Source organism: Sminthopsis crassicaudata, chromosome 4 (assembly GCF_048593235.1).
Source record: "Sminthopsis crassicaudata isolate SCR6 chromosome 4, ASM4859323v1, whole genome shotgun sequence".
Lineage (NCBI taxonomy): Eukaryota > Metazoa > Chordata > Mammalia > Dasyuromorphia > Dasyuridae > Sminthopsis > Sminthopsis crassicaudata.
Window position 1 is genome coordinate 465080913 of NC_133620.1, and position 13075 is coordinate 465093987.

The 13075-nt window shown below is 51.0% G+C and overlaps 1 protein-coding gene across 1 annotated transcript; it reads left to right on the forward strand.

The window, feature by feature from the left end:
- The first annotated feature begins 8720 nt into the window (after nt 1-8720).
- On the forward strand, nt 8721-11715 carry HSPB1 (heat shock protein family B (small) member 1). Its single transcript, XM_074264130.1, has 3 exons — nt 8721-9223; nt 10208-10271; nt 11359-11715. The coding sequence occupies exons 1-3, from the start codon at nt 8824-8826 to the stop codon at nt 11546-11548; spliced, it is 654 nt and encodes a 217-aa protein (XP_074120231.1). The 5' UTR covers nt 8721-8823; the 3' UTR covers nt 11549-11715.
- The last annotated feature ends 1360 nt before the right edge of the window (nt 11716-13075 follow it).

The following is a 13075-nucleotide window of genomic DNA, read 5'->3' on the forward strand; positions in this document are numbered from 1 at the left end:
AGAAAGAGGAACACTATGTCAGGACCAATTTTTTTAATTTTTAAGTCCCCCCCCCCCCATAGCTTAATGAAAAGTAGTTGGAAATTTCCCTTTTCCAGTTAGAGTATAAGGAGAAGGAATCCCTATCCCCCTTCATAAAAGAAAGATCCGAGGCATCTTCCTCTCAGACCCTTACCATTCTCTGAAAGAGCAATCCAGCCTCCCCACCCCCAACCAGACCCACCCCTCTTCCCCATTTCCTTATAGGGTCTCCAGGACTGGATCCATCATTGCTGGGCAACAGGATGCTGTGCATTGTTTCCCATCAGGCTGCTGGGGTTGGACAATTAATTGCTCCAGGTGTAGCAGTGAGAGTGGAGAGAAAGCTCGGGCTGGGCTGAAGGAGTGGAGCACAGATTACCTTCTTGGGTGGGGTCCGCAGTTTGACGCAGACCATCATATTGTGTCTCCCAAAGGGAGAACAATGAGTGAGAGGGGCTGTCGATGCCGAGTTTTAACAGGAGGAGGCAGCAGGTGTTGACTTGAGAAGGGCTGGCTAAGGTCAGGGCTGTGCGGGGGATGTGTGCGCAGCTGCAGCGGCACCCCAGCAGCCAATTCCATTTCAGAGCCGAGTTGCTCAGGGACCAGAGATTTTGCAAATATGACTGAGGGTTTTTTTTCTGTTCACTCAGTAGCTCCCAAGAGTAGGACGTTGTCAGGTCCCTGCGGCAGATTAAACACAGAGGGGGGACTCGGTGTGAAGGCTAAGGGCTTCCTGCTGCGTAAGGAAGCCCGAAGTCGGTACTGTGTCTGGTGCTGGGTGTCAGCAGTGCTAAAGCTCAGTGTCGGAAAGGATGCCCTCGCTAGGGATGCAGGCAGCTCAAGATTAGGCAGAAGGATGCGGAAGGATGGGAAGCGGAATCTCTGTCGGGAATTGGGGGCTCAGTGTCAGGGATGGAGGACTCCACTTCGGAAAGCGGAATCACTATCGGGAATTGGGGTTCAGTGTCAGGGATGGAGGACTCCGCTTATCCCTGTCAGGAATTGGGGGTTCAGTGTCAGGAACGGAGGACTCCGCTTATCCCTGTCAGGAATTGGGGTTCAGTGTCAGGGATGGAGGACTTCGCTTATCGCTGTCAGGAATTGGGGGTTCAGTGTCAGGAACGGAGGACTCCGCTTATCCCTGTCAGGATTTGGGGGTTCAGTGTCAGGGATGGAGGACTCCGCTTATCCCTGTCAGGAATTGGGGGTTCAGTGTGAGGAAAGGAGGACTCCTTTTATCCCTGTCAGGAATTGGGGGTTCAGTGTCAGGGATGGAGGACTTCGCTTATCGCTGTCAGGAATTGGGGGTTCAGTGTCAGGAACGGAGGACTCCGCTTATCCCTGTCAGGAATTGGGGGTTCAGTGTCAGGATGGAGGACTCCGCTTCGGGAAAGGAGGCTCAGTACGGGGAATCATTCTCGGTGGTGTGTGGTCTAACGGCAGACCTGCCGAATGCGCCCCTGTCCAGCCCAGTCACTTCCATCTTTCTTTCTGTTCCCCCTAATAAACGCCCGTTAATGAAGGAGGGACGGGACCGAAGCCTCCCCCTGCTTTTCCCAGGCCGGGAGCGGGGCGCTGTCCCCGGGCCGGCAGGACCAGCCCTCCGGCTCTCCGAGCGGCCCCACGGCGCCCCATCCCGCCCCCCCCCTCAGTATTTGCTGCAACATGAGTCAGCAGGCTGGGGGGGGGAGGGGAGCCGGGCCACCGAACCACCTGACAGACTGGGGCGAGCTCCTGCAGCGCCTCTCCTGCCGAGCTCCTCGTTTTCCAGCCGGGGAGAGCGAGTCCGGGGCGGGGCCGCGCCCAGGCTGTCCCCCGGGAGCTCGCGCGCTGGGGGTGGAAGCTGCTCCGACCCGCGCTCGCGCAAAGCCGCCGCCTCGACGCCCCCAGAGGCGTCCGCGGGGTCCGGCTCGGCCACAGGCTAGCTGTCCGCGGGGAGAGTCCCTTCCCTGGGGCGGGGGAGGGGCGGGGACGGAGGAGAGATTTCTGGCAGCCTGCCCGCGGGACACCGCCCCGCCCCGCCCCGCTTCCCCCACGTGGGCCCGAGGTCCAGGTCACCCCCTACCCCCACTCCCGCGGGCCCCTCCCGGAGTAGCCTCCGCGATGCTCTGAGAAGTCCGGGAGAGGCTGCGGGGCCCGGCCAGAGCTGCCAGAGAGTGGGAGGAGGGGCTTGTCCCCTCCCTGGATAGTGACTCCCCCACGGGGCCCTTCCTCCGGGGCGTTGGCCAAGTGCCCCCGGCACGCGCCCACAGTCTCCAGGCTCTGAAAGGCCCCCGGAGCTGGGGGTCTCACGGGCCCAGCACCTCCGATCCAGAACTAGAACCTTAGAGGCCACGGAGGCCAAAGTCCTCAGCTGACAGGTGAGGAAAGGGCCTGAGAGCGCCCGTCTGTCTGCCGCCCCCTGCTTCACCCTCAGCCCCCTCCCTTCCTGGGGCCTCGGTCCCCTGACGATGTCCTTGGCAGGGCTCCTCCCACGTGAAGTTGTCATTAACATTTGGGTCACCTGTCACTCATGAAATCCAAGGGGAGGACACAATATTGCCATCAGATAAATAAACCCGATCCCGCAGGAGGGGCCGAGATGGGCCTTGACGGGGAACAGGGATTTCCCCTAAACTTTCTGGAATCCTAAGGAACAGCTTGGAATGTTCTTACCACCCACCCCATTTTTCTCTCTCCCCCAATATAGTCAGGGATGGGTATTGACAGGACTTCCCCTCCAGTAATCCAGTCTGGACTCCTCTTTGTCACACTTCTCCCCAGTCGGGTCAGAAGTGGTAGGAGTGACTGTACTTTTATCACCCCCCCCCCCCTTGTGGGTGAGGCAGTTGGAGTTAAGTGACTTGTCCAGAATCACACAGTAAAAAGTGTTAAATAGGGGCAGCGGTGGTGCAGTGGATAGAGCACCAGCCCTGAATTCAGGAGGACGGAGTTCAAATGTGGTCTCAGACACTTAACACTTCCTAGCTGTGTGACCCTGGGCAAGTCACTTAACCCCAACCTCAGGGGAAAAAAAAGTGTTAAATATCTGAGATCACATTTGAACTCAGATCTTCCTTGACCCTTTTCACTTCAACCTCTCACTGCCCCTTTGCCTTTGCTTTCCTAAGAAAATCCTTTAGAACTCGGCTGCCTTTCTCAAAAACAAAACAAATATATTTTTTAACTCAGATATTTTTGTTTTTGTTTTTGTTTTTTAATTTTTAAAAGATCTCTCTCCTTCCTTAGTGATATTAAGATCAGAAAACTAGAATCCTAAAAGGCCCTCAGATCATTCAGTCCCACTCCAGCATTTTATAGATAAGGCAGTCAAGACCCAAAACAGGGAATTTAGGTGCCCAAGATCACATAGGAAAAGGGTCAGCAGTGGAAATGGAACAGAGTTTTTGTTTCCAAAGCCAGTGCTTGCTCTCCACTGCACCACACTGCCTCTACCAGAGCAGCTGAATCAAGGGATCTTAGAGATCATGTTGTCCAATATCCTCAATTTACAGGGGGGGGGGAACCTCAATTAAAAAAAAAACAACATTTTAATGTTTGGGAAGAGGTCATTAATCTTGGAAGAAAGAGAGGGTTGAATTTAACACTAAGAGAGAGCAAAGGGCGTGACCAAGGTCATGGCTTTAGTGACAAAGCTAGAATTGGTCCATAAGTCTCCTAACTCCCAGTTTAGGTTTGTCTCCTAATAATGATCAGAGAACAGAGGTTGTGATTTTAATGATATAGAGAACTCCCAGGTGAAGAAAGTCTCTCCATCAATGCAGATAAGTACCTTCTTTGAAATATAAATTTTGTCAACTGGGTGGAACCAGCCTCTAACCTATGTAAGGACAGGACAGGACAGAGCAGGGTGGAGGCAGGAGAGTCAGAAATCAAAGAGAAGTTTAATGTCAAAGTCAAGGAAATGGCTAGCCACGAAGGATATACGTGGGGGCCCCACCCTTGGGGGGGGGGAGAACCCAAGGCTGTGTAGAACTCATCTCAGTACTTATACCTATGGCTAAGAAATGCGCCATAGACTTGACAATGGGAGGTAACATGACAATGAGACAAGTTTGAGTCATAGCAGGACCTCAGGACCAGAACATGGATATTCTCCAAGCTTGTCCAAGCTCAGAGAACACCTGGTGCTGGTCAAAGGAATACAATAATTACGTGGTTTTGCCAAAGGGTGAGATCATCCAGAGCACAAAGGATTGTTGTTATGCCAAACTCAGGGCCCAGCCTGCTTGTGAAACTCAGCTCTGGAAAACAGGGTGCCTCCCAATATCTTGACGGATTCCTAGAGATCACACAGCCAGGATGTGTTAGAGGGAGTACTTTTTTTTTTTTTTTTTTCCCTGAGGCTGGGGTTAAGTGACTTGCCCAGGGTCACACAGCTAGGAAGTGTTAAGTGTCTGAGACCAGATTTGAACTCGGGTTAGAGGGAATACTTGAACCCAGGTCTCCAATGCCAGCTCTCTACCCACTCCTCCAAACTGCTAATAATAATAATAATAACTGATGATGTTATATTGATTTTCAGTCTCACAGCAATCCCAGGAGAATCCACTCCTAATGGATAATAATAATGCTAATAATATAATGATAATAATTGACATTGTTATGTTGATTTTTTTATAAATTTCTTAGTCTCACAGCAATTTTAGTAGAGCAGGCTATTAGTATCCCATTTTAAAGATGAGGAAACTGAGGTTCAGAGTGATTACTGATTCCAGTGTGACCTTAGGCAAGTCATATGATCCTCCTGAGTCTTAGTTCTTTTATCCGTAGAATGGGATCAACTTAGATGGTTTCTAAGATCCCTTCCAACTCTGACTCTATGACCTGCCCAGGGTCCTACCTTTGGTGAGCCAGGATTAAAACCCAGGCGTTCCAAACATGCCCAGGAAATTTACCATCTTAGAGCAGCCCAGCCTCTAAAAGGAGATAAAGAAGTGGGAAGGACTTAGGGGCTATGGGGGGTAGGGAGCTACATCAGGAGGTGTAAGATAAGAGACCAAATCCTGGGCTAGGTGGGGAATGGGGATCACCAAGCCTGGGCAGGTGAGCACAGTACAGTTAGCTTCCTGCTCAATCCTTGTATTCTTGTGTCTAGTGTTACCCTCCCACCCTCAGGGCTGGCAGGAGACAAAAAGCAAATCGAGGCTCTAGGATCAGAGAATTAAGATCTGGATCAACTTAGAGGTTACCTAGTCCAAACCCCTCATTGCTTAGGGGAGTGATTTACCCAGGAGCTCGAAGCTATGACCAAGCTAAAATTCCTTCCAGCTCTTCTCCTCATCCAACCCCCATCCCACTGTCACCTGGGCTCTCTTCAATCCTGTCACTGAGTCACAGTGGGATCTTGAGCAAACCCTTTTCTTTTTTAGAGTCTTGGATGACTCTAAGATGATTTCATGGCACATGGACAGCCTTTTCCATGGGGACAATCATAGACACAAAGAGTAGCTGGCCTTGGAGAAAGTTTTTTTTTTCCTGGATCCATATACCTTCATGTTCATTCCTCAGAGGTCCAGTATGACCCCAGTGGTTTCTCCCTATGGCTTACTTCCTCAAAGCTTTAGCTCTGAGCTGAACCTTTTAGCTTCCAGAAATGTCCCTTCCTTTCCCTAGCCCCAGGCTTTTCCTTAATGGCCCTGCTCCCTTTCCCTACGTATCCCTTCTATTCTCTCCAGTCTATTCCATCCTTGGATTTAGTCTCATTCTTTTTTTTTTTTTTTTTCTCTGAGGTAAGTGACTTGCCTAGGGTCACACAGCTAGAAAGTGTTAAGTGTCTGAGGTGAGATTTGAACTCGGGTCCTCCTGAATTCAAGGCTGGTGCTCTATCCACTGTGCCACCTAGCTGCCCCCAGTCTCATTCTTGATGGAAAAGATAGTTGAGTATTGACTAAGGAGAACTCTCGAATGATTTCCCTACCACAGCCAGGAATTTGTTCCAGTCAAATATATCTGCAGTCAGGAGATCACAAATTTAAGGAAGTTGAGGGGAGGGGACATGAATTTGGAGCGACACAGAGAGAGATTCAGGGGATGCAGACTTTGGGGTCTGATTCCATTTTAGCCACTGCCAGCTGTCTGACCTTCCCCTGGTTTCCACACTTCTCCGAAGGGTGGGTACAGTCCTCCTGGGCAAGGATGAAGGAAAATTAACCTGTCAGATTGTTTCCAGCCCACACCCACAGAACCCAGCTGGCGTTTGTGGAGAGTTATAAAAGGCTTGGAGATTTTAACTTGAAAGAGATCCAGACGCTTTCAGCTCCTTCCTCCCAATGAGGAGAGACTCCCAGACTCCACAAGGTGGAGGGCAAGGTGAACGGGGAAGATTGGCACTCCCTGTGGTTTCTGATCTCACCTGTTTTTTCAGAAAACATGCTTGGGTGGGGCTTGGAAGAACAGAGGAGGCAAGCTGCATAGAAGCACAGCAGAATTCCTGGCCCTCCATCCCTGCTTCCCCATCTCAAAAGAACTGGGGAAAAGAGGGAGCAGGAGGAGGGGAGGTCGTCCAGTGGAAATATGACATCCACAAACACTCTGGTCCATGGTTTAAAGAGTCCAGGGCTCGGGGCAGCTAGGTGGCGCAGTGGATAGAGCCCCAGCCTTGAATTCAGGAGGACTTGAGTTCAAATCTGGTCTCAGACACTTAACTCTTCCTAGCTGTATGACCCTGGGCAAGTCACTTAACTCCAACCTCAGGGGGAAAAAAAAAAAAAAAAAAAGATTCCAGGGCTTCCCCCCCCTCTACCACCTAACCTTGTCTGATACTCAGAGCGGCCCCACCCTTGGCTGGAGTAACTTGGTAGGAGGAGAGTCACTGGGAACAATTCAGACAGAAGAATCCAACTCGAATTCTTGGGTTTTCGATGTTTGGATTATTCCTTGTTTTCTTAAAATGGAAAAGATCCGGAGCAGTGGAGAGGTGAGGGCAGGGGAAGCTGGGTAGATTTCCTACCCTTCTCCTCCCTTTCTTCCAGATTGCTCAAAGCATTTTATAGGTGTGATCTCACCAGCCTTGCTCCAGCCCCGTTGGGAAGGGACACGGTGTGGGTTTCAATCATCTGTCTCATCTTGGAGTTGGGAGCCTTTTACGGGCTTGAGCTCACTCATTTCTCCATTCTCCTTGACCTAGGGATGGGGAGGGGGAGGGGGAGACACCGATGAGTAATAGGAGCAGAGATTTAGATCTCAGAATTTGGAGGTCAAAGGATCACAACCAGCTGGAAGGGATTTCTGAGGTCATTTAGTCACAGCCCCTCGTTTTAGAGATGAGGACACAGACCCCACAGAACTTGGTGGGGGAGGGGGGATTGGCTGGAGCCTTCCTAGAAACAGCTCTAGAGCTGGAAGAGACCTCAGGGTCTGTCTAGTCCAATCCCCCCATTTCACACATGAGGAAACTGAGGTCTGAGAAAGTGAATAAATAAATTCCCCAGATATTGTGTCAGAGGTGAGATCTGAACCTCTGATCTTGGAAAGTTCTTTCGATAGAGTATTCGAAGAGGGCAAGGGGAGGCTGTCCTGTGCTACCCAGCCTAGAGGATGGAGAGGGTGCTGTCTCCTCAGTGTCTCAGTGTCAGAATCCCAATCCCTGGGGGCAGCTAGGGGGCGCAGTGGAGAGAGCACCAGCCCTGAATTCAGGAGGACCCGAGTTCAAATCTAGTCTCAGACACTTCCTAGCTGTGTGACCCTGGGCAAGTCACTTAACCCCATCCTCAGGGGGAAAAAAAAAAAGAATCCCAATCCCTGCCCCCCCTTCTCACACCATTATACTGGAATATTTACTGAGTTTCACAAATCCCCCAAGAATAGATATTGGGGTGTCCCAGCCCCCCTGGGGGGTCTGTGTGTGTGCCTGTTGTCAGGGATTAGGTTATGTCATAGGGCTAAGAGCTAACTGGATAAAGAAGTACCCCCAGAGACCAAGGGCAGGGGGTGGGTACAGAGGATGAGGAGGAGAGAAAATACCCTTGGCGAGAAAGGGAGGGAGCGGGGAGAAGAGGGGAAAGGAGGTGAGATTCAAAGCTGAGACTTTGAAGCAAAGAGGGTTTCTTTATTATTCCCCACCCCCCCAAGTGCCCTCCTGCCCAAGTGTTCCCCTGTCAGGATGAATGTATAGTTAGGAGTCACATGATTCTTCGAGTGTCACTCTAACGAGTGACTTTGGCCAAGTAACTGACTCCTAGAGCCTCAGTATTCTCATCAGCAAAATGGGAGAAGGGGCGTCAGGGTTTCTTCCAGTTCTAAAGTTTATGTGGCTGCGAGTCTCCCGGTCCCCGTCTCCGTTCTGTGGGTCCCTGGCCAAGTCTCAACCTCTCTGGGCAAGGAGGAGAGGCACTTATCGGAGGGGATGCCACAGGAGGGAGAGGGGCAGCCCGGTCACATCCTGTTCTCTGGGACACTCAGTCCCCGGGCTGGCTTCGGATCCAAGCGCCCGGGGAAGGGGGAGGAAAGAGGAGATTCTCCCCCCACCACGCCCCCACTCCTCCAGCCCCCCCCCCCCTCACTTTCCAGAAAGATGAGGGAAAGTTCCAGGGCTTGGGCAGGGCTTGGACTTGTTTTCCCTCCCTCTTCCCTTCTCCGTCCCCGAGGCGTCTCCGGGGGTGGACGTGGCCCAGGCCCGGCCCCCGCCCCCGCCCCCCAGGCTCTCTGCCCCGGTGTAATTACCATTAATAGAGTCCTGAGCCCGCCTGCTAAAAATAACTGGCTCGGCCTCTTTATAGCCGGGCCGGGCAGCCCCGCCACTCATTCCCAGAGCTCCCCGGGAGAGCAGCCGGTCCCCAGCAGCCCCGCCGAAGCCTGGACATGACGGAGAGACGAGTCCCCTTCACCTTTCAGAGGAGCCCCAGCTGGGACCCGTTCCGGGACTGGTACCCGGCCAGCAGCCGCCTCTTCGACCAGTCGTTCGGGCTGCCCCGCCTGCCGGAGGACTGGTACCAGTGGCCGGGCCACACCAGCTGGCCGGGCTACGTCCGCCTGCTGCCCAGCCCCGTGGCCGAGCAGGTCCCGGCCGCCGCCGCCGCCGCGCCCCTGGTCCCCCCGCCGCCCGCGCAGGCCTACAGCCGGGCGCTCAGCCGCCAGCTGAGCCGGGGCATATCGGAGATCCAGCACACCGCCGACCGCTGGCGCGTCACCCTCGACGTCAACCACTTCGCCCCCGAGGAGCTCACGGTGAAGACCAAGGATGGGGTGGTGGAGATCACCGGTGAGCCCGGGGGGCCCTCAGGGGGCAAGCGGGGGAGGGGCAAACCTGGCGGGGGGGGCCAGCCTTCCTCGGGGAGAACCCTGAAAACGCCGTCGGTCCCTGGCTGTCCGGGATAGGGCGGGGCTGGGGGGCTGGGGGGAAGGGCTGGGCACCCCCGCCGGGCCGGGCACGGACGGGTTAACCTAACCCCAGAGGCCCCTCCCAACATTCTTCCCTCTCCCCCCACCCCACCCAGCCGCTCCGCGCTGTCCCCTCTCTTAGCCTGGACTTGCAGGGAGAAAACCTGTTTCTGACTGCTGCACATGGGGAGGAGAGGAACCCAAACCTTTTCCCTCACGTGCCAGGCTCGAGCCCCCAGCAGGGCGAAGCCCCGATTCCCCGCAAAGCATTAGTAGGAAGCACTTATTAAGTGCCTACTGTATGCCAGGCACTTTACTCAGCGCTGGGGATGCAAAGAAAGTCAAAAACACGGCTCGGAGCCCAAACCCCTGCCTACCTTGGGAACCTGCTCAGCCTCTGCTCAGGGTCCTGGAGTTAAGCCCCCACCCCCAGCTCCAGGCTCTCCCAACTCCCAGTCTCTACTGGGCATGTTCCACTCCTGCCATTGCTTGAAGCTTCCAAGAAAACCACTTGCCCCCCCCCCCAAAAAAAAAGCCTTGGGAACTTTTGCACTCCCCCATCCCTTCAGGATCCGGGCATCATGGGAACTCCCCAGGCAAGAGAAGGCACTTTACAAAGAATTATGGAAAAGCACTGGGGCTTCAGCCAGAGATTCCCAGTTCAAAAGTTTGGTTCTGCTTTTGCGGTGTAGCCTTGGAGTCATTTCCTTTCCCTGGGCTATTTCCTCTTCTATTAAATATTGGTCTCTAAGGTCCCCAATCCTGGGGAGCCTATGAGAAAACAGCTGGGGAGGCAAAGGGGGGTGGTCTTGTGTGTCTCCCAGAGGCCCCCAGCCTTCATTTGTTTCTCTCTTATTTCCCTCAGGCAAGCATGAAGAGAGACAAGATGAGCACGGCTTCATCTCCAGATGTTTTACTAGGAAATATACGTGAGTATTGGAGAGGGAGCTGGTCCTTTGGGGGAGTTTCCAATTCCCAAACATGCCCCCTTTATTCCTTCCCTGTGCTTCCCCCCCCCCCCAGAACTCCAAACTAGGGTCTGGGGGCAATTGTCTGGGCCTTAAATGTCAAGGTGTATAGGGAGTAGGAAGTCCTCAAGGTATACAGTGAGAAAGAAAGAGAGAAATGCTCCACTTGGAGGTCAAAAGGACTTGAATTCAAATCCCACTGTTGCCATTTGTGACCCTGAAAAAAAGAGACTTGACTTAACTCTTTAAAAAGAGGGGGTTGGGCTAGATGACCTGTAAGGTTCCTTTCAGCTATAAACTTAGGATGTCTATGAGTATAAATGGGTCCCTGTGATGGGGATAGAAGCTCCTAGAGATGGGGACTCAACTGCCAAGATTGAAAGCTTATTGTTGGTGATGAGAGCTCAGGGCTAGGGCTAAAGGTTCTAACCTGCAGAAAGGTTTATTTGAAAAATAAAAAATCTCCATATAGGGGCCGCTAGGGGGCGCAGTGGATAGAGCACCAGCCCTGAAGTCAGGAGGACCTGAGTTCAAATGTGATCTCAGACACTTAACACTTCCTAGCTGTATGACCCTGAGCAAGTCACTTAACCCCAATTGCCTCAGGAAAAAAAAAAAAAAAAAAAAAAAAAACTCCATATATTAAGAGTCTAGAGAGGGAGCATGTCACACTGGACAGAACATCAGTCTAAAAGCCAGGAGGAGAAGGGTTCAAGGTCCCCAATCCCAACACATCTTGGCCGTGTGATCCTGGATAAGTAATCTAATTTCTCAATGTCCTAGGTAACTCTCTAAAACTTTAAGGTTCAGAGAAAGGGTCAGCCTAAACCGTTAGTTGTTTCTTCACCCAGAAGTTCCTATACCAATGAAATCACAAGACCAGTCCCTACCCCTATATTAAATGACTATGATATACAAAACACTCTGCCTCGACTAGAGGAAATATAAAGCTGAGAAGTGGCCCCTCTTCTCCCTTAACTTCTGACAGGCTGTCCTAGCATCCCAACAGTGGTCTTACAACTCAAGTCTCTGTCCTTTCTCTCTTCAGCCTGCCCCCTGGTGTAGACGCCACCTCAGTTGTGTCTTCTCTGTCCCCCGATGGGACGCTGTCTGTGGAAGCCCCTCTGCCCAAGCCTGCCATCCAATCTGCAGAAGTCACTATTCCAGTTACCTTTGAAACCCGTGCTGAGATTGGAGGTGCTGATGCAAAAAAGTCAGAAGGAGCAGCTTCCAAATAGAGACCCCACGCCCTCAGCCATCCCACTGGGGAGCCCTTGCTCTCTCCTGGGCTGATCCCTTGAAGCATATCTATCAGTCTGCTTTCTCTCTATCTCCCCCCACCCTTCCCTTGCTATTTTATACTGGAACATTTACTGTGTTTCCTAAATAAAGCTGGAAAAAAATATTTTGATGATTAAATTGATTGGGTCTCTACTTGGGGGAGCTAAGGAATCTGAAGTAGATTAATTGGTGTTTATCAATTCAGTGCATTTGGACGAGTTTGGAACTGCATTAGGGATTGGAAGTATGAAAACAAAAACAAATCATTTCTGTCCTCAGAAAGTTTACAGTTTTTTGCTATCCTTTCTATGGGATTTATTGATCTGGGCTGTGGACCATATGAAAAGGGTAGTGATTTGTGGTAGGGTTTAAGACAGTTGGTGACTTTGTTGAACCCTAAGTTTTTTTTAATAGTTTTTTTTTTACCAGATCTATGCATGGGTAATTTTCCATCATTGACAATTGCCAAACCTTTTGTTCCAATTTTTCCCCTCCTTCCTCCACCCCACATGACAAGTTGACCAATAGATGTTAAATATGTTAGAGTACAAATTCAATACAATATATGTATACATGTCCAAACAGTTGTTTTGCTGTTCAAAAAGAATTGGACTTTGAAATAGTGTACAATTAGCCTGTGAAGGAAATCCAAAATGCAGGCGGACAAAAATAGAGGGATTGGGGATTCTATGTAGCGGTTCATAGTCATCTCCCAGAGTTCTTTCGCTGGGTGTAGCTGCTTCAGTTCATCACTGTTCTATTGGAACTGATTTGGTTCATCTCATTCTTGGAGAGGGCCTCGTCCATCAGAATTGATCATCATAGAGTATTGTTGTTGGAGTATATAATGATGTCTCGGTCCTGCTCATTTCACTCAGCATCAGTTCATGTAAGTCTCTCCAAGCCCTAAGTTTCTTAAAAGAAAACCTTTTGATAAAAATCAAATGGATGGATGAAAAAGCATGAGAGATATTGAGAGAAAAGTAAGATAGGTCTTATAGGTCTTATTCTCAAGGTGGATAAAAATATATAGAAGTTTCAGCTGAAAATAAGATGGCATAGAAACAAAGGTGATAGTGATACATCTTCAGCAATGACGTTTCCATTGAGAAGACCATACCTTTTTCTGATGTGTGAACTGTGTGACAATATCAAGGACATTGACAGTAAGAATTCCCTTTTCTGGGGCTTCAGTAAATGTGGCTGCTGAGGGTAGGGGAAAGAGGCACATACAAAGTATATCAGATCTTGCCCTCAAAAGTGCTCTGGAGAACCAGAGACCTTACAAGGCTCTGGTTCTAGAGATGGTGGTCTTCCAACTCAACTGCACAAGTGTAAATGTCTGTCATACTCTTATTAGGAGGATGAGGAGAGAATGGTTGTGGTCTTCCACCAAGGTATGTGAAGAGCTCTGAGGGAGCCCCAAGATGAAAGTTCATCTAATAACAATAATAATAATAAGATGGTGGGTTATTGAAACAGAT